Below are 21,305 nucleotides of genomic sequence, written 5' to 3' on the forward strand. Positions count from 1 at the left end.
GAAATCTTTGACGTGCCCCAACAAATTAACACAAATGTCAAGAATGCTTTTTTTGTCAATGGTCCTGTGTGCACTGGAAAATCGTGTATATACCGATGTTTAATTCAAAAGTAGTTCAATTTAGGGCTTCACGTTATATTAGTAGTGTGGACAGGAATAGCCACCAATTTTCTTCCCAGCAGTTAATCAGTGCACTGTACATTCAAAATAGGCAGAGCTCTATAATCCCTCAAAATGATTCAACTTCTTCACATAAAACACTTCCATTTTCTTTTAAGTGGTACAACTTTCCAATTTGCTTGGTCATTTGTATCCTGATCAATAAACCTCAAGGGGAAACACTGGAACATGCAATTTTAAGCCGTGGAATATGTTACAACATCAAGAGTGCAAACTTTTGACATCCTTAAAGTTCATTATCCTGAAAAGTAACTGTACAAAGAATGTCTTATATTCTACTTCTTTCTTTTTTGCCAACTATGGACCATGTTAATTCGAATTTAGGTTCATCTGTTTCTGGGCTTTAATCCTCATCCAATACTCCGTCATCGTTTCACTCTGCAGTCTCCTCCTTTCTTCTGTCTATAGGCGTTTTGGTACAGGATCTAACTTTTTCTTGAAACCTCTTTGTGACCTTAAACCTCGACTTGTAAGCATCCCTGTTGCTGATTTCTGTTCCTTGTATTGCCATTTCTTCTAGGTCCTTCATCTGCTGATACCAGCACATCGTAGTTTTCCTGATCTCAAAATCTTTGTATCTGATCGGTCAGTCTTCCCGGGTTTATTCTGTACATAGATATGTCCGAAGAACATACCTCTCCTCTTCTGGATGGTATCTGAGATCTTTTCCATATTGAGATAAAATTCTTGCCACTATCAAAGGGTAGAGAAGGGTCCACCTATTCAATACCATGATATAATTATATTTCAAAGTTTTATTCGAGAAAACTCTAAGTATCGATGAACAGTTTATGAAAGTAAGAATTGTAAGTTCTAATACACAAGATTTTAGTCAGTTGAAAATGTTCAAAGTATCGCACCCACTAACTACACGGCTAAGTCCATAGACAGAGAAATATTAAGTGTGTGTTCTCACCATTATTTTTGTGGAGTATTGAAGACTTCTACTCTATAACTCTGATGTATCGTATATACCTATGATATAATTCTTGATTTCCTTTCTTTCTGTATAATCCATCCTCTATTCTTTGGGTTCCCAGTATCTTTCTCACAATCTTTGTCTCCACTAGTTGTCTTCACCAATCCTGTTTTTATCAGATTCAAATATTCAGCTGCATATAAAACCTACAGTTAGATCACTGTGTGGTAGCGTCTGAGTTTTACATTGATTGAGATATTCTTCTTGTTGTAAATGTTCATAGTTAATTTATGTACCAAGCTCATCTTGTTGGTTCTATCCTCTCCCCCAGATATTTGAATGTCTCGACTTTCTGAATCCTCTCTCAACTCTCATCCTTCAAGGTGCTGTTTTGATGTAGGTTATATACTGTGTTTTCTTGAAGGAGATCCATAGGCCTGCCTTACTTGCTTCTTGCTGGAGTTGGGCAAGTTGGTTCCGTTCGTCCTCTATTGACTCTGACAGAACCACAATGTCATCCGTAAAGGATTAACAGTCAACTTCAATTCCTATGTTCTTGTATGTTTTATGTATTGTACCAGAAACGCTGGTCTAGCATTGGTTTCGAAGTATTCCAAACTTTAAAATATGCATGTCGCTCACCAACGAGCAGCCGGCAACAGTGAACATGTGGCGAGTGATGTAAGAGCCAGCTCCAACTCACCAAGGCTATTATGTCACTTGTCGAAATGTCCATACCTTCTAACCTTAATAACTTGTATATTAATTATGATACGAATATGAGAGTAACATCACCGTACATCTCATTTTAATGCCTGTAATACTACCAAGTTTCATTAAAATCCATCATGGATTAAGGAAGTTATTAAAAGAGAATGAAACAGCTGCAATTTCCGTGACTCCAGTATAAATGAGACGTGAGAACGGGACACAAATCAATCTTGTCCCACAGTCAAACCTGTGTGGTTGACTGCTGGTGGTTGTCATTGCCGCAATAAATCAAAGTTATAGAGTACAAGTCTTCGATACTCTGCAAAAATAATGGTGAGAACACATACTTAATATTTCTCTGTCTACGGACTTAGCCGTATAGTTAGCGAGTGCAATACTTTGAACATTTTCAAGTGACTAAAATCTTGTGTATCAGAACTTACAATTCTTACATTCATAATCTGTGCATCGATACTTAGAGTTTTCATGAATAAAACTTTGTAATACTAGTAAATTTCTTAACTTGACAGTGCTAGTCTTTGTGTGAAGTAGTTTCACATTATTTATGAACGTAGGCCATGGTGTGAAGGAAACCAGTTTTCACTATTCAGAGATTGAGTTAACAATATTATTCCACGTCTTTAAACACAATCTTGCGAATTAACGGGACTGATTTTGCCTAATAGTTTGCATTCTAACAGTGTCGTATATAAATGTAAAGGTGTGTGTGAACAGGACTAATTTCACACATTAGGCATTTTACTTCTAACACCCAGTTGAAGCGATTGTCGTTTAACTCAGTGTGAATAATATTCCTATGGCATCTAGCAGTGTACATTTCAATAATTTTTTTTTTTGCTAGTGGTTTTACGTCGCACTGGCACAGATAGGTCTTATGGCGACAACATTTCAATGAATAAAATTTCCAGTTAACTGTAAAGAGAATCAAGGTGATCTTGAAATCCTGGAGGACCTGACGAGTGTTTGTGTTCTCAATTTCCCAGACATTTAGAGCACTAATTACTTTTGTTTTTTGTGTGCTTAATTTCATAAGTGCAAGTGATATTAGGAAGTATGCAGAATTGATTCTATTAACATTCGGCTACAAAAATCTTGTTTTTCATCTCAAGTCAGAAACTAGTACAGTTCGCTTTAAAGAATTGTCTCATGTTTGATTCCATTGACATTCAACACAAAATATGAGCATTTCTTTAATCCCTTCATGGAAACAGCAAAAATCAGTTATAAATTACACCTCCTTACTCATTCATCCTACAAGTCCAGGAGACTTAATACATGTGCTTGTTCCATTATTCCACGTGATTGAAACCTACAACTTGAACTCTGAGACCTTCCAGAACATCTGGAACTTCAACACCGTCCAGAGCAGCCCTCGAGGGATTGTCATCTGGATCCCAATACATTCATATTAAACCATCATATAGCTAAAATAGTAGTATGAGTTAAAAATACAATGTGACAGTCCTTTACTGACAGGTATACAAGATTTAATGGAGTTCTTGAAAGAGTCTTTGAAATAATTCGTAAGATATCTGGTGTTGGCACCTATTAAAATAATTATCATATGGTTAGGCACTCTCAGTCTTATGAAACAATCTTTAACGTTTAAAGAATACATTAACACTTGATACAAAATAAAACACCATGTTAAGACACTATGCACAATACATTAACACTTGATATAAAATAAACACCATGTTAAGACACAATGTACAGTCACAGGATAAAGATTTAAGTGAAAGTTGTCTGGATGCTAATTACAATGTTTGATGTCTGATAACATCTATTAAATATACTCGAAGGATATTATAAACCTCTTGATGTTTCTATAATCGTGGTCGTATTGTTCTAAGTTGAAGTCTTCTTTAAAAAAGGCATATCAACAGATTGTGGAATTGAAACAGCTGTGAGTTATATTGTAGCCAAGCCCTTGGTTCATGCTATTTTAAAAAGCGGTCTATTGTTGACTGGCGACCTAATTTGCACACTGTAATGGTAACTATCATATAACTAAACCATTTCTAAACCATTCTCTAAACCATTACAGTATGCAGATTAGAACAATACGACCACGATTATAGAAACATCAAGAGGTTTTATAACATCCTTCGAGTACGATTAATAGATGTTATCAGACATCAAACATTGTAATTAGCATCCAGACAACTTTCACTTAAGTCTTTATCCTGTGACTGTACATTGTGTCTTAACATGGTGTTTATTTTATATCAAGTGTTAATGTATTGTACACAGTGTCTAATTTTGTATCAAGTGTTAATGTATTCTTTAAGCATTAAACATTATTTCATAAGACTGAGAGTGCCTAACCACATGATAATTATTTTAACAGGTGCCAACACCAGGTATCTTACGAATTATTTCAAAGACTCTTTCAAGAACTCCACTAAATCTTGTTTACCTGTCAGTTAAGGACCGTCACATTGTATTTTTAACTCATACTACTATTTTAGTTATATGAATGAATGTATCGGGATCCCGATGACAGTTGATTTTGAGGCTGAAAGATAGGCTGACGATGACCACAACAAGGGTGAAACATGTCCCAAATGTCATTCTTAAGTTATTAACATTCTCACAAATGTATTGTATTGAATAGGTTGACCACTTCAATAAAATTAATTGTTTCAAATTTATACCAAGAGATGTTCTGTGTTGAGAACGGGAGGAGCAGTGGTTTGACGTGGGACATCGCCAGCAGCAGGACGGAAGCACATTGTGCCTAACTGATCTCTAACTGAACTGAGGTGATATAATCTTGACTTTGTTTAATAAATGAGCAGTTTAAAATAGACATGAACTTCATTCAAAGTAAAACTCTCTCACTCTCTTTATCCACTCCAATTTAATGTACTTTACACGCCTTGCATTCATCTCATGCTCTTCAAGCACGAAGTACATGTATTTCCTGGTACAATATATATACAAATCCTTCACTAAATATTTACCCTATTGACCTTCATGTTCTGACGGGTTTCGGCTGGTAGGAGTTTAAAAACAGCTTTATGACCAACGTTCCGGTCAAAGTCGTGTAAGTAGATCATTTTTCTTTGTAAGTCCAAAGTACTTCCTTAGAGATATAGAAGCACTGGAACACTATTGAGAAACAACCTTTTGGCCTCAGAATACATACACTGTTGGCCATTCAAATTTCAACACCAGAAGGAGTATATCTGATTGATCCATGATCTGCAAAATGCATAGATCTTGGAAAGACAATAGTGTCATTAATGACACAGTACGACTGCAAATCACATGTGCCAGTCACACGGCAGAAACAGTGTGTAAGAGGGAAGAACAGAGTCACTGTTACATACATGTGTTTGCAAGTCTCACTCTCTCACTCTCTTTATCCACTCCAATTTAATGTACTTTACACGCCTTGCATTCATCTCATGCTCTTCAAACAATAAATATATCAGCAGTTTCTGACTTTGATCCTGGAGAAATGTGGCATATGAGGACTGTGGATGGTTGTTCTGAGACACTGGTGCTTCCATTGGATGAAACACAGCTGCATTCATGTGAATATGGAACGAATGAGCTGAAGGAGGATGAACAGATCACAAAGAGAATTCCGACGGCCCTGTTGTACTGTTGAAAGATATCATGTGCACATAGATATCACTAATTGTGCAGTCACATCACAAACACTGGGTTGATGAAAAGTATTGCCATAGTAGTCTGGGGATGAGATATCAGGGTACTTGAGATGCTACATTTGGAAAATGAAAATTTTCTGTAATAATTATTTGTCTTTTGTCAATCAGAGCTGGATATTGTCAATGCAACATATAGAATGCAAAACTACTCTGAATATGTTCAAAATATAGATAGAGTGTTTTCATACAGCCTAGAAAAGAGATTCACTACTTCCTTTTGGTACTTATCGTTTTAAAATGAAAGAGATTTTGTACCATATAATGGTATGTACTGGTTCAGATATCCTAAGTCTACAGTTATGTATAAATTAAAAGGTAACACTTTAAAAAATTAATTTTATCACATATTTTTTATTGAACCTCGGTATATTTAGCGGAGATTGTTAAACATAGTGGTATAAACTGACAGCAGTATTTGCAAATTTTTAAATCACAAAAAATATGTGCATCAGATGATTTCAGAATGCTCTTGAAGTTACCTGTAGTACATTACTTGTGACAATAGCTTCAACATTGTCCTGAATTGTGAATATTTATCAAGCCCTCCCATTAATTTTTTTAATTCATGGAGTTATCAAATTATGATTTGATTCGATATTACTCTGGCATACCAAAGGAAATTGAACTCAGTAAGAAACACTCATGTACAACTTATGATTTAATTCGATATTATTCTGGCATACCAAAGGAAATAGAAATCAGTAAGAAACACTCATGTACTGGCATTATTTTCAGGTTCATGGTCATTTGTCTTTTCTAATGTGATATCTTCTTCAGCACTGACGCACTCATGATCATTCAACGATTTATCGCAAAAGACAAGTTTTGAACATTGACGGCCATGTTGATTTAGAAGTTGATGGTCATAACTGTGTTCTATTTCTGACAGATTCTTGCTAGAAGTTCTTTTCATTTCTTCCCTAGCACACTGTATGTGATTAAATAAGTAGGACTGATGTGCATTTTCTTCAAACGAATCTGTAAATTCCAGGCCATCTTGTACACTGAGAAGTTGCATGTGTGACTCTAGCTCCATTCCAAGGTTGAATTCATCATCGATGTATAAATCCTCAGTTGACCCAATGTTAGCACCTGGAACCTAAAATAAAAGTGCAATTAATAACTTATATTTGAAAAGAAAAAAATGTTATTGGTTTTACATCCCACCCACTACATATTTTATGGTTTTCAGTTATTCTGTGATGCCAGATTTTATTAATTATTATTATTTCAGTAATTTACTGAAATTTTAGTAAATCAGATAAAAATATGGTGTATTATCCTGTATTGGCCTCCCACAAGGCCAACCCCTCGTCCAAGTCGTAGGAGGTGGGCAATGGCATGAAGTAGGGGATTGCCTGTAAGGGTGATGTACAGTGGGGACTGTGTGTGCCCCATGACCGCTACAGTAGCTGTGAAGTCCCTAGAGGAACCCTGAAAAGTGACGGCTAATGGGGCTCTGGTGAAGACCTCAACGGCAGCAACGGCGGAGAATGAGTCCTTTGGTACGGCGAAGCTGGTGGAGGAGGCAGCCCTTCTTCTTGGGGATAAACAAAGAAGAAACCGCTGCCTTGTGGTAAGGAGGGATCTATAAAGGCTAAGGGAGGTAACCCCTACAGAAAAATCCTGCCGTCTAGCGCAGACAGGAGGCAGCCCCTCCACTGGACTTAGGGTGCAGTGGGCTAATAACTCGCACACCTGAATTAAACTTATTACAGAAACCAGACGAAATTTATGCCGGCCGGATTTTATGGAGACGACTTTTGCAATGAAATACAGGACACGAATCGCATTCTGGAATGTGAAAACTATGTGTGAAACTAGCAGACTGAAAGAAGTAATGGCAGAAATGAAAAGGTATAAACTGGAGATACTTGGGTTGAGTGAAACAAGATGGACAGGCTACGAAGAGATGAGGACAGAAGAGGGTGGTGTCTTCATTTACTCTGGAAGAGAAGAAAATGATCAACATTCAAGTGGAGTGGGTGTCTTACTCACAAATAAAGGAAAAAATAGCATAATGGAATGGACCCCTGTATCACACAGGATAATTACTGTATGAATAAGAACCAAAGTTGGACCTGTGACCTTAGTACAGTGTTATGCGCCAACAGAGGTAGCAGAAGAGGAGTTTTGTTAGGCTGACATCAATGCTGGCAGGGATAAAGAAGGAGGACATTGTGACATTGATGGGTGATCTAAATGCAAAAATCAGTAGTGAAAATGAAGGAGGAGAAATCATCATGGGTAGACACGGAATAGGAGAAGAAAATAATAATGGCCAGAGATTCATAGACCTATGCAGCAATTTTGGATTGGTTATAGGTGAATCATAGTTTCCACATACGAACTGCCACAAGATCTCATGGGTGTCACCTGATCTCCGGACAGAAAACCAAATTGATCATTTGGCAATAAGTAAAAGATGGAGAAATACACTCCTGGATGTGAGGAATAAACGTGGAGCAGATGTAGGGAGTGACCATCTCCTTATGATTGCTGATATTAGATTGAAGGTGGCAGCACCAGTAAAACAGGCAGTAGTACGAATGAAACCTTTCAATTCCGGGAAATTTGGGAAACTTGAGGTGTAAAATGAATTTAAGATACATTTGAAGAACAGGTTTGAAGCTCTTACTGAACAACCAGATGAAGAGGTAAATACTAAATGTAACACGGTCAAGGAACTCTTTTTTTCTTGCTATTTGCTTTACGTCGCACCGACACAGATATGTCTTATGGCGATGATGGGATGGGAAAGGCCTAAGAATGGGAAGGAAGCGGCCGTGGCCTTAATTAAGATACAGCCCCAGCATTTGCCTGGTGAGAAAATGGGAAACCACGGAAAACCATCTTCAGGGCTGCCGACAGTGGGATTCGAACCCACTATCTCCCGATTACTGGATACTGGCCGCACTTAAGCGACTGCAGCTATCGAGCTCGGTAGGAACTCTTTCATGGCACATGTGAACAGATAGTGGGCTACAGAGAACCAGGGAGGAAAGAATGGATATTGGATGGCACTTGGGAATCAATCCAAAAGTGAAGAGAGTGCAAGGCACTCGTCAACTCCAGTAGAACAAGAAACCAGAAATCAGTAGCAGTGGAAAAATACAGGGAGGCCATCAAGGAGTTTAAGAAGAAAGTGTGGAGAGATAAACAAGTGTTTACAGACTAACTGGCAACACAGGCAGAAGAAGCAACAAGAGTCGGCAACAACAAAGAAGTATATGCCATTACGATAAAGCTTTGTAGGAGGAACTTTTCAGGGCAGAAACCAGTCAGAGATGCAAATGGAGTAGCCTTGACATCTGAGACACAACAATTGGAAAGATGGAGACATCACTTCATGGAAGTACTCAATAATCTTTGTGAGGAATCAAGAACTGAAGAAGTTGAAACCATTTTGGAGGATCCAGACATCTCCGTAGAACAACCAACACGACAAGAGATTGCAAAAGCAGTGAAACAAATGAAGAGTGGCAAAGCCCCAGGTGTAGATAACATTATCCCAGAAGCCCTAAAGGTAGATCCAGATTTAACAGCGGAAAACATGGAGCCACTTCTAACACTAGGTATGGAACAAAGAACACCTTCCTGAGGAATGGAAGAAGGGTGTCCTCATCAAGATACCGAGGAAGGGTGACCTCTCAGATTGAAATAACTGGAGGGGAATAACGTTGCTCTCCTATGGGGAAAAAGTGATGTCAAGAGTCATACTGAGCAGAATAAGCATAGCCGTTGACAGGAGAATACGTCAAGAACAGGCAGGTTTCAGAGAAGTTCGGTCTACTGTGGATCAGATTAACACACTAAGGCTAATCATTGAACAATTTGTTGAGTATCAGAAATCTCTGTATATACTCTTCATTGATTTTGAAAAGGCATTTGACTCTGTCAACCGGAGGAAAATGTGGAAGGCCATGGAAAAGTTCGGAATTCCACAAAAGATAGTCCGTCTTACACAGACAATGTATGATGGATATACTTGTCAAGTAGAACATAAAGGGAAGCTGTCTGAACCTTTTGCTGTAAAATATGGAGTAAGACAAGGATGTCTACTGTCGTCAATCTTGTTTATCATGACACTGGATTGTATGCTGAGAGAGGCAACGAATAGAAAGCGTGGCATTGAGTGGGGATTGAATAACCGATTGGAAGAACTGGATTATGCGGATGATCTCTGCTTTCTTGCGGAATGTTTTTGGGACATGGAAATCAAACTGAACGACTTAAAAATAGAAGCTAAAGAAGTAGGCTTAAAGATTAATAACAAAAAGACTAAGGAAATGCGCATAAACCATCGTAACAATTGTAGCTTAACTGTAGATGGAATGGATATAGAAAGGGTAGATGAATTTTGCTACTTAGAAAGCATGGTAAGCCAGGATGGAGGTGCTTTTTAGAGATGTGGTGAGTCGTATAAATAAAGCCAAAGGAGCTTTTGCGGAATGCCAAAGGAGCTTCTGCGGAATTACGACCAATATGGAGATCCCCTCACATTCGTATAAAAACGAAGCTAAGGATATTCAACTCAAATGTTAAATCTGTGTTACTGTATGGAAGTGAGACATGGAAAGTGACCAAAGACATTACCACAAGGTTACAGACTTTTATAAATCGGTGTTCTAGGTACATTATGAGAATATGGTGGTCAAAGACCATCTCAAACAAAGACCTTTGGGAGACCACAAGTCAAAGTCCCATACAGGAACAGATGAGAAGAAAATGGAGATGGATTGGGCACACCCTGAGAAAACCACAAGAAAGTATCGCAAGGCAGGCATTGAGTTGGAATCCACAAGGCAGTCGCAGGCAAGGCAGACCTAGGATTACCTGGAAGAGAACCACAGACAAGGAGATTGCTGGAGTGAGCAAGACATGGAGTGAGGTGAAAGCATTGGCAGCAGATAGAGCAAGCTGGAGAAATTTCGTTGAGGCCCTGTGTTCCATCTGGAATTAAAGGAAATAAGTCAAGTAAGTGATTCTGTATTGCACAATAACTTTGTTGGAAAAGGAGAAATAGCCTGTAGTGACACCATCATCAAGCACCATTTATTTACTCACGAACTGATGGAAGAAAATTTTCGTTATTAAGGTCAGAGTTAGGAATTAATTGTAATTTATACTTTTTGGTAATGTTTATTTGAAATTGTTACTTTTTACAAAATATAATTTTTACTCATAATTTATTTCTTGGAATAAATTGCAGTCATTACATTCTAGTAATCATAGCATTTTGGTAATCAATTTACATAGCATGGAAGTGCAAACAGGAAGAACTTAGGTGGTGAAATGTTAGAGGGCATTCGACCAGTGCAGGTTAATGTAAATAAAAAAATGTGTGTGAATAAATTAATTCCATCCCCTGGTCTAAGGAGTTTGGACAGCCAAAGTAGGGGACTGCCTGTAGGAGTGAAGTACAGTGGGGACTTCGAGGGCCTTGGGACCGCTACGGTAGCTGTGAAGGCCCTTCAGGAACTCTGAGAAGTGCTGGCAAAAGGGGCTCTGGTTAAGACGCAGCAGGTCGTTATGCTACTTAGGTTCCAGAATGGTTAAAAAAGTAAATAAATGCAATGTAAATTTTAATCCTGTACCAGTTGTATAGTATCATTTGAAGTAATTCCACATATTGTATAAAAGTTGACTAGTAAGTAGTACACGAGATATTATAAGTAGAATTTTTTAAACAATATAAATTTATTAAGTATGAGCTGCGTGTTTAATAGAAAAATTGTTAGCGTAAATTGTATAATATTGTATTATAGGAAAATGTTCTTCTTGTTAATTTAATATTTAGTGCTTGACAATAATGTATTTTAGTGTACCATTTGCCACCGAGGTAGACACCTCATTTGCAAATAAAGAGATTTTGATTTAATTTGATTTGAAGATAACTTTTCAGTTCTACTACAGCAGAATCAGTAGTTTAATCAGTTCTGGATGAGGTATATTTTTACCTCCCCCATAGTTCAAAAGACGAACTTACTCTAATTCAGGAGATAGTGTGATCGAAGCCCACTGTTGGCATCCCTGAAGATTGTTTTCCATGGTTTCCCATTTTCACACCAAGCCTTAATTAAGGTCACGGTCACTTCCTTCCCACTGCTAGGCCTTTCCTAACCCATCACCACCATAAGACCTATCTGTGTTGGTGTGACGTAAAGCCAATTGTAAAAAGCTTATCCTAATATATCTGTCACTGCTGAGGATGTTCTTAAAATTAAACAGAGGCATTCCTTCGAGTGCCCCTGTAGAGTGTCTTTTCAGCAAATGCAAAGATGTACATTTCCCCAAAAGGTTCAAGCTTAGCGATGAAAATTTTAAGAACCAATTATTTTTAAAGTAAATGGCAAATTATATGAAATGCTAAAAGTCGCAAACTGAAGCAAAAACAAAAGTCACATTGAATGTTCATGTTTAGTCTCACCTAGCGATGATAGCCACTTAATATCACTTTGAAACATGAAACACAAAATGAAGTAGGGCCAAATAACTTTCTCTTTGCAACCTTTGTGATCATTGCAGCTCCACGCAAAAAAAAAAAGAAATGTCAGAGACTTCTTTAAGATTGGAATTCTTGTAAAGTAATTGTAATTTTACTGATCTTGTTAAAATAGTAATTTATAATTTTAATTAAGTAAAATATTTCTCAGGTAACTGCAATTCAGCCCAATTAATTTTTCTTGCACCTTTCCCATCACTTGTTAAGATCTACTATGTTTTGCCAATAATAAAATACAATATGAACAGCTTTTCAGACTGTAGGTTACTTTATTAAGTAGGAATGCAATGATAAGTTCAGTACGTGGAGACATGGGCAGTTACCAACTCATTCTGTAGATCTCATAGAATTTTTTGTTTTTAAAATTATCTCTGAATTTTCTCCTCTCCCTTTTTGTTTTCTAACTCACAGGCCATGGGTTGTGATATAGTGCCATATCTTAAATATTTACTTGATTACTGTTTGCTTGAAGGAGCTATACCAAATGAATGGAGAGTGGCAACAGTAGCACCTGTGTACAAAGGAAAGGGTGCTAAACGTAAAGCAGCCAGTCTGCTTGGCATGTGTTGCTTGTAAGCTCTGGGAAAGCATTCTTTCTGATTACATTAGACATGTTTGCAAAATTACTAACTGGTTTGATAGAAGGCAGTTTTGTTTAGGAAAGGTTATTCTGATGAGGCTCGACTGGTAAGATTTCAGCAAGATGTAGCAGGTATCATGGATTCAGGAGTTCAAAGGGACTGTACTGCTATTGACGTATCCTAGGCTTTTGATAGGGTAGATCATGGGAGACTACTGACGAAAATGAAGGATATTGGACTTGACAAAAGAGTCGTTGAATGGGAGGTTAAGTTTCTAGAAAATAGAAACTAGAGAATTAGAATAGGTGAAGCTTTGTCTGGTCCTGTAATGATTAAATGGGGGAAAGCAGTATTATTAGACCTTTATGTATTCTTATATATATATATAAATCATATGAATAAAGAACTGGAATCAGATACAAGGCTTTTCTGCAGATTATGTTATACTATCTCGAGTAATAAATAACTTGCAGCATTGTGAGTGACTACAAAAGACCTCGACAATACTGTGAGATGGACAGCTGACAATGAATGGTATGTTCGTAGAAGGGATGAAAAGTCAGGTTGTAAGTTTCCTCCCAGTTTTAATCACAGAATTGTTGGAAAAACTGAGTCATAAAATTAGTCTTAGAAATAGAAAAAGCATCCACTGTTACTTCAAGTTACAATAATCACACTTCAAAATCTTCTCTTTAAAGTAAAACTCATGCTTCTTATGATTAATATAAAATACATTGTTCATAAGTTTCCACAATTAATCCTGATTGAAGCGGGGATAATTCCTCAAAGTTGAAAAGAACGACGTATTGAACGATTAAGGTACCGGTAATAAAAGTTGTGGAATTCATGTGTGCAGTGTTCAATAAAGATACGTATCTGGAAGAAGAAGAAAAACAAACTATGATTGGAATGAATCAAAACGGAATATGTTGTTCATTTCAACCTTACTTCCCAGTAAATTGCCATTCTCATCTTGAGAATGATAAGAACGTTGGTCTGGTGAATTCAAAAGCCTAGGCTATAGTTTCTAGTGACTGGATCTTTATCATCAAAACTGTTTGTAAGAAGCCCTAGCAGTTCGATGTTGTAACAGTTGACCGCATAATGTTTAGGAGTTGGAAGAACTTCTTGGATGAGAGGAACGCAAAGTCACCATTTCCATCCCTTCCAGTAACAGAGCTCAAGATTGAGAGAGGACCGTTGTTGAGCTTCTGGACCACTTACAACGGAGTTTGGGAATCCGTCTCCATAGCAGCGAAACGGAAGAGACATGATGCTTCCAGTCATCCTGATGGCCAATTTGACCTGGCAGAGGAAGGTTATCAATCAATCAATCAATCAATCAATCAATCAATCAATCAATCAATCAATCAATCAATCAATCAATCAATCAATCAATCAATCAATCAATCAATCAATCAATCAATCAATCAATCAATCAATCAATCAATACTGATCTGCATTTAGGGCAGTCACCCATGTGGCAGATACCCTATCTGTTGTTTTCCTAGCCTTTTCTTAAATGATTGCAAAGAAATTGGAAATTCATTGAACATCTTCCTTGGGAAGTTATTCCAATCCCTAACTCCCCTTCCTATAAACGAATCTTTGCCTCAATTTGTCCTCTTGAATTCCAATTTTTATCTTCATATTGTGATCCTTCCTACCTTTAAAGTGTATCAGTCCTTTCATGGCATGATTCTCATCTTCACTTAACCTGTCAGCATGGAGTGTCTAGCAGTGCTCATCATGTAGTGAACATTGTGCACGGTGGTGTACCGAGCACTGTTCACACGGTACAGGCATGTACTGTACTGCAATCTAGTGGTTATGATTGTCGCTGTTTGTGTTTTAACTCATTTCTCCTCGAAGCAGAATTTTTGAGCTTTGGAATGATATGCCTGGATTCATATTTTGATAGTGTTACCTACATACATACATACATACATACATACATACATACATACATACATACATACATACATACATACATACATACATACATACATACATACATACATACATACATACATACATACATACATACATACATTATCATTATAGACCGTTATGCCTTTCAGCGTTCAGTCTGCAGGCCCCTGTGGATTTACTAAACATCACCACAATCCTCTGTTTGCAACTAGTGCTGTGGCCTCATTTAGTTCTATGCCTCTTTAAATCGTTAGAAACCGAGTCAAACCATCGTCGTCTTGGTCTCCCTCTACTCCACTTACCCTCCATAAAAGAGTCTATTATCCTCCTAGGTAACCTATCCTCCTCCATTCGCCTCACATGACCCACCTCTGAAGCCGGTTTATGCGTATAGCTTCTTCCATCGAGTTCATTCCTAAATTAGCCTTTATCTCCTCATTCTGAGTACCCTCCTGCCACTTTTCCCATATGTAAGTACCAGCAATCATTCTCGCTACTTTCATGTCTGTTACTTCTACCTTATGAATAAGATATCCTGAGTCCACCCAGATTTCGCTCCCATAGAGCAAAGTTGGTCTGAAAACAGACCGATGTAAATATAGTTTCGTCCGGGAGCTGACTTCCTTCTTACAGAACACTGTTGATTGTAACTGCGACCTCACTGCATTAGCTTTACTACACCTTCATTCAGTCTCACTTACTATATTACCATCCTGGGAGAACACACAACCTAAATACTTAAAATTATTTACCTGTTCCAGCTTTGTATCACCAATCTGACATTCAATTCTGTTGAATTTTTTACCTACTGACATCAATTTAGTCTTCGAGAGCCTAATCTTCATACCATACTCATTGCACCTATTTTCAAGTTCCAAGATATTAGACTGTAGGCTTTCGGCCCAATCTGCCATTAAGACCAAGTCGTCAGCTTAGGCCAGACTGCTTACTACATTTCCACCTAACTGAATCCCTCCCTGCCATTTTATACCTTTCAGCAGATGATCCATGTAAACTACGAACAGCAAAAGTGAAAGATTACAGCCTTGTCTAACCCCTGTAGGTACCCTGAACCAAGAATTCATTCTAACATCAATTCTCACTGCAGCCCAATTGTCAACATATATGCCTTTGATTGATTTCAGTAATCTACCCTTAAATTCCATAGTCTCCCAGTATGGCGAACAACTTTTCTCTCGGTACCCTATCATATGCTCTCTCTAGATCTACGAAACATAAACACAACTGTCTATTCCTCTTGTAACATTTTCAATTAACCTGGCGCATACTGAAAATCTGATCCTGACAGCCCCTCTGTGGTCTGAAACCACACTGGTTTCCATCCAACTTCTTCTCAACCACTGATCGCACCCTCCCTTCGAAGATGCCAGCGAATACTTTGCCTGGTATACTAATCATTGAGATACCTCGATAATTGTTGCAATCCTTCCTGTTCCCTTGCTTATATATAGGTGTAATTACTGCTTTTGTCCAATCTGAAGGTACGTTACCAACACTCCATGCTAATCTTACTACCGGTACTCTATGAAACCATTTCATCCCTACCTTCCCACTATACTACACCATTTCAGGTATAATTTCATCTATTCCTGCTGCTTTCGACTTCCTCAAGCATAATTTCACTAATAACATTTTCCTCCTCCCCATGAGCTTGGTTGTTCGTGACACCTCCATGAAGATTTCCTTTTACCTTGAGAAGATTTTGAACCATTTCTGATAAGCCTTCTTTTTACATTTGCAAGCTGCTCTCACTTCATCATTCCACCAAGATGTTCGCTTTTTCCCGTCTTTACACACAGTCGTTCCTAGGCATTCCCCTGCTGTTTCTACTACAGCATCCCTGTATGCCACCCATTCTCTTTCTATATCCTGAAACTGCTTACTATCCACTGTTAGAGACTTCTCACTAATCATATCCATGTACTTCTGTCTAATTTCCTCATCCTGGAGATTTTATACCCTTATTCGTTTGCAGACAGATTTCACTTTCTCTACCCTAGGCCTAGAGTTACTTATATCACTACAGATCAGATAGTGGTCTGTGTCATTGAAAATTCCCCAAAAACCCGTACGTTCCTAGCCGACTTCCTGAATTCGAAGTCGGTTAAGATATAGTCTAGTATGGATCTGATACCCTTAGCCTCCCATGTGTAGCGGTGAATAGCCATATGCTTGAAAAATGTATTTGTAACTGCTCAACCCATACTAGCAAAGAAATCCAGTAAACGCTTCCCATTCCCATTAGCTTCCATATCTTCCCCACATTTACCAATCACCCTTTCGTATCCTTCAGTTCTATTTCCAACTCTCGCATTGAAATCGCCCATTAGCACTATCCTATCCTTGCTGTTCACCTTGACTATGATGCTATTCAATGCTTCATAAAACTTGTCAACTTCATCCTCATCTGCACCCTCTCATGGTGAATACACTGAGACAATTCTCATCCTGTCCAGCTCCATGGCTAAATGATTAGCGTGCTGGCCTTTCGTCGCAGGAGTCCTGGGTTCGATTCCCGGCAAGGTTGGAATTTTAACCACAATTACTTAATATCACTGGCACAGGGGCTAGGTGTATGTGTCGTCTTCATCATCATTTCATCCTCATCACGACGCGCAGGTCGTCTACGGGCGTGAAATGAAAAGACCTGCATCTGGCGAGCCGAACTTGTCCTCGGACACTCCAGGCACTAAAAGCCATACGCCATTTCATTTCAATTCTCATTCTAATTCCTCCAACTGCCAAATCTACCCACATCATTTGCTCATTTATGTGCCTAACAGAAGCTATTTTGTGTGCAATGGTATTCCTGATAAACAGCCCTACCCGATACTCTGCCCTTCCCTTTCTAACACCCATCAAGTACACTTTGTAATCTCCTATTTCTTCCTCATTATCTCCCCTTACCCGAATATCACTTACTTTTAGCATATCCAGACGCATCCTTTTTGCTGACTCAGCCACTTCTACTTTCTTTCTTCCATAAGCCCCATTAATATTGACAGCTCCCTATCAAATTCCATTTTGTTCGCCAAGTTGTTTCCCTCAGTCCCTCGCCTGTCAAATGAGAGTGGGACTCCTTTACCCCATAGGTCCGAGGCTTGCTTAAAATGTTCTGAGCTCGGTAAATCATGAAGCAGGTTGCTACCCTACTTGCACATAGTTCAAGTGAGGATCTCTCCTCTAACGGGTTAGGGACCACTGGTGGATTGTATAGTCCTAGCCACCTGAGCACAAGGAGGGCCACGACTCAGAATATGTCCAAGATGCCCACTCCCATTCCATAGCATTTGGTATCCTGACTCTCAGGACCACTTACTAGGCGACTCAGCCGTTGCCCATGGTTCATGAAGTAGGACGTGACTACATTAACCCACACCATGAACCATTTTGATAGTGTTTTGTTACTGAAATTCAAGTGATACTTCAAGGAATAATTATCTCTACCATCGGGGATAAATACTGAATTTGGCTGCTATCCGGCGACTATTATGCACATTTCTCCATTATAACTTTCTTTCCTCTCGGAGAAGAACCAGCCTGTCAACATAATCATAAATTTTGTGTAAAAAGTTATTATATTAATAAATCCACCTTTCTAATACACAATAGTCCTTTATATTTAGGATAAAACCATTTAATTATAAGTAGGAGATGTTTCGCTAATCTTAGTCAGCATCATGAGCTATAGATAACATAATTCATGGTGGGTCAGGGCCCTGATCCTGGTATATATAACGAAAAAACGTCTAATATACATTGATAAAATACGAATTTTAAAAATTTTAAAATAATCAATAAGATTATATTATGTCTATTAAAACAAATATTGATCATTAAAATAGCCTAAAATGTAAGTGGAATGAATGACATGAAATGTTACTATAGTATGTAGTGTTAAAGGTTCGTATAAATCAATGACCATAATAATCTTCGCTCAATTGCATTAGACTGTTTATGATTAAAAACAGTTATTCACATAATGGTGAGCTCTTGAAATGAACTGTGATGTTGTTTTTTAAATAAACATGATGAGGAATGCTAAAATCACATATATTGGTTGAAAAACGAACTGCACTGATGATAAAACGTCGTCTGGATCGGCGTAAATAACCTTATGGGACTTCCTCGCGTTGTGTTTCAAACATTATTATATTTTGTGTAGTAGTGTGTTAATATTGGCTTCAAATGGAGAACTACTGATCTCGTAGGTGAAATAATATAAATCGGGTGTATCCTGTAAAAAAGAAGAAAAAGGAAGTATAGTATGTGTGTGAGTTGCTGGAATTTAAAGGCTGTACTACTGTAAGGAAATAATAACAGAAGGCGCTTACCCGTATGTTAATTGAGGGGAGATTAGTCCCTTGGTTGTTTACTGAGGTTTGTTGGTCAGTGACTTGCTGCTGCGTGTGTTGTACGAATGCGATCGTAGAGAGTGGGAAGATAGCGGGAAGGGGAAGGGAGGCGGGACGTTACGCGAGTTGTCGGCCAATGGAGGGGATGCAGTGCTAGGAGGCGTTGAAGGTGTAGCTACTGTTGCTGATGTTACTACAGGAGGATTGAAAGCATGTTCATAATGGAAAATCTTCATGAAATTTTTAGCATTGATTCCAAAGTTACCAATTAGATTGGGGATTTGCTCAATTATGGGGCTATTAATGTCCGAGACGTCATTTAAATTACTATTTTTTATTAAATTACTGGTCCAAGGATATGTAAGCATTTGCATACCCGGTCATTAGATTGCTTTTATTTACGTATTTGAGTATTTGCATATCTTGAACGATTGTACTGAAATTATGCCCTGTGTCCCTCATATGAATACTCATGGCGGAATGCTTTCTGTGTTTCAAGGCATTATAATGTTCTAAATACCTTATTCTGAAGCTACGGCCAGTTTGCCCTATAAGAGAAATTGCACTGTGTGCATCTGAGTCTATATATTCCCGAGTTTGAGAATCTGTCGTAAATTGTATTAACGGAGTTGGAATTGAAAAAAATATTACGGTTGGTGTTGCGGGTCCGGTATGCAATGTTAATATTATGCTTTTTTAATGGTTTCATTGTGAATAGCTGGGTTGGTGAGTGTAAAAATAGCGAAATTTGTTTTTTTTGGGAATTAATGAAGTTGTACTCTTTGATCTAATTTTACCTATGATTCTGGTGATCATATCAGGTTTAAAACCATTCATCATGGCTAATTCTTTGATGAAACGTAGTTCTTTTTCTCGATTTGCATTAGAAAGAGAAATGTTCAAGGCCCTGCGAATCAAGCTGTAAAATGTAGCCTGCTTAAGGGAGTGGAATTGCAAGGATTCGCTTTTTATTGTTATAGGAGCGGCAGATGGTTTCCTGTAAATTTGGTAAATTAACTTATCTTTATCTCTAGTCAAAATTAAGTCTATAAAGTTTAAGGAGTTTTTGACCTCGTCCTCTTTAGTAAACTGAATACTGTGGTTAAGGTTGTTAAGGAGCCTGAGAACGTTGTCACTATTATTCAATTGTTTATCTATGATCGCGAACGTATCGTCTACAAATCTTAGCCAGATATTTACGCCGTTAATTTTATTAATTATTAATTTGGTTTCCATATCATCCATAAAGATGTTGGCAAGAATGCCGGAAATTGGGTCGCCCATTGCTAATCCTTTTTGATGATATATTTTATTATTGAATGTGAAATAGTTACTGTTAAGTACGACTTTCAATAAATTAATAAAATCGTCTATTTCGTATCTGCTTAGATTGTTATGTTTCATAAGGTTAGATTTTACAATGTTAATTGTGTCATTTACGGGTATGTTCGAATACATGTTAGTGATATCATATGATACCATAACTTGACTACCTGTTAGCTTGAATGTGGACAATTTGTTGCAGAATTCGACAGAATTCTTTTGTAGGCTTTATTATTGAATTTATAATGCTTGTATAGGAAACGATGCATAAATTTTGAAACGTTATATGTGGGACTATTTCTACAATTTATAATGGGCGCATTGGTATCCCTTGTTTATGTATTTTTGGTAGAGCTCTGGCTGTGGGTAACATAGGGTTCATTATGGTAAGTTTCTGTTGTTCGTACTCTTGTAAAAGTAAAGAAGACATTTTTAACAGGTTCTTAAGATCTCGTTGGATTTTTAATGTGGGGTCTTTTTCCACTATATTATAAGTTTCAGCGGAAAAGAAATCTTCGGTTTTGCTAATGTATTCTTCTTTATTCATTAGCACCGTTGTGGGACCTTTGTCCGCTTTCGTGACTATGATACTGTTATTTTTGATTTTACCCTTGATTCCGGTTATCTGTTTGTTAAAGTTTGATCTCGACTTGGATTTCAATTCTTTAAGTAAAGAGGGGAGGTTCTTCTTTACTTCGTATGTCACGTCATTTCGATGTTCGATAGGGAGTTTTAAAATACTTGATTCAGCCTCGGCAATACTGGTAATGAGGTCATCAGACTTATTGGGGTTGGGCCAGTTAAATTTCATGCCTTTATTCAAGAGGTCCATTTCGCTGCTAGTGAATGTAGTATCAGATAAATTCACAGTGGAGGGAGTGTTGTTTAACTGGGGCGTATGTGAATTATTCATTCTGTGAGAGTTGACGGACTTTGTTTTTGAATCCTTGAGAAATTTTAGTTTTTTTCTCCAAAACTAATTGCTTATTGCTCATTGCCGCTGACACTTTCTCATTAACGAATTTAGAATAGGAGTCCCATTCTAATGGAGGCATATTCGAAGAAATCTCTAAATGC

General features: G+C 37.8%; 1 protein-coding gene across 4 annotated transcripts in view; it reads right to left on the minus strand.

Annotated features, from left to right (window-relative positions):
* Positions 1-5,842: 5,842 nt before the first annotated feature.
* Positions 5,843-21,305, minus strand: part of LOC136862817 (uncharacterized) — a 377,696-nt gene continuing 362,233 nt past the window's right edge. For 3 of the 4 annotated variants that reach the window (XM_067139080.2, XM_067139079.2, XM_067139081.2), the window contains exon 16: positions 5,843-6,610. In XM_067139080.2, coding sequence (XP_066995181.2) covers positions 6,224-6,610 — 387 coding nt within the window. In that variant the 3' untranslated portion in view covers positions 5,843-6,223. The remainder of the gene's footprint in view (positions 6,611-21,305) is intronic. The other variant, XM_067139082.2, reaches the window with a different exon arrangement.

Source organism: Anabrus simplex, chromosome 2 (genome assembly GCF_040414725.1).
Source record: "Anabrus simplex isolate iqAnaSimp1 chromosome 2, ASM4041472v1, whole genome shotgun sequence".
In the NCBI taxonomy this organism is placed as follows: domain Eukaryota; kingdom Metazoa; phylum Arthropoda; class Insecta; order Orthoptera; family Tettigoniidae; genus Anabrus; species Anabrus simplex.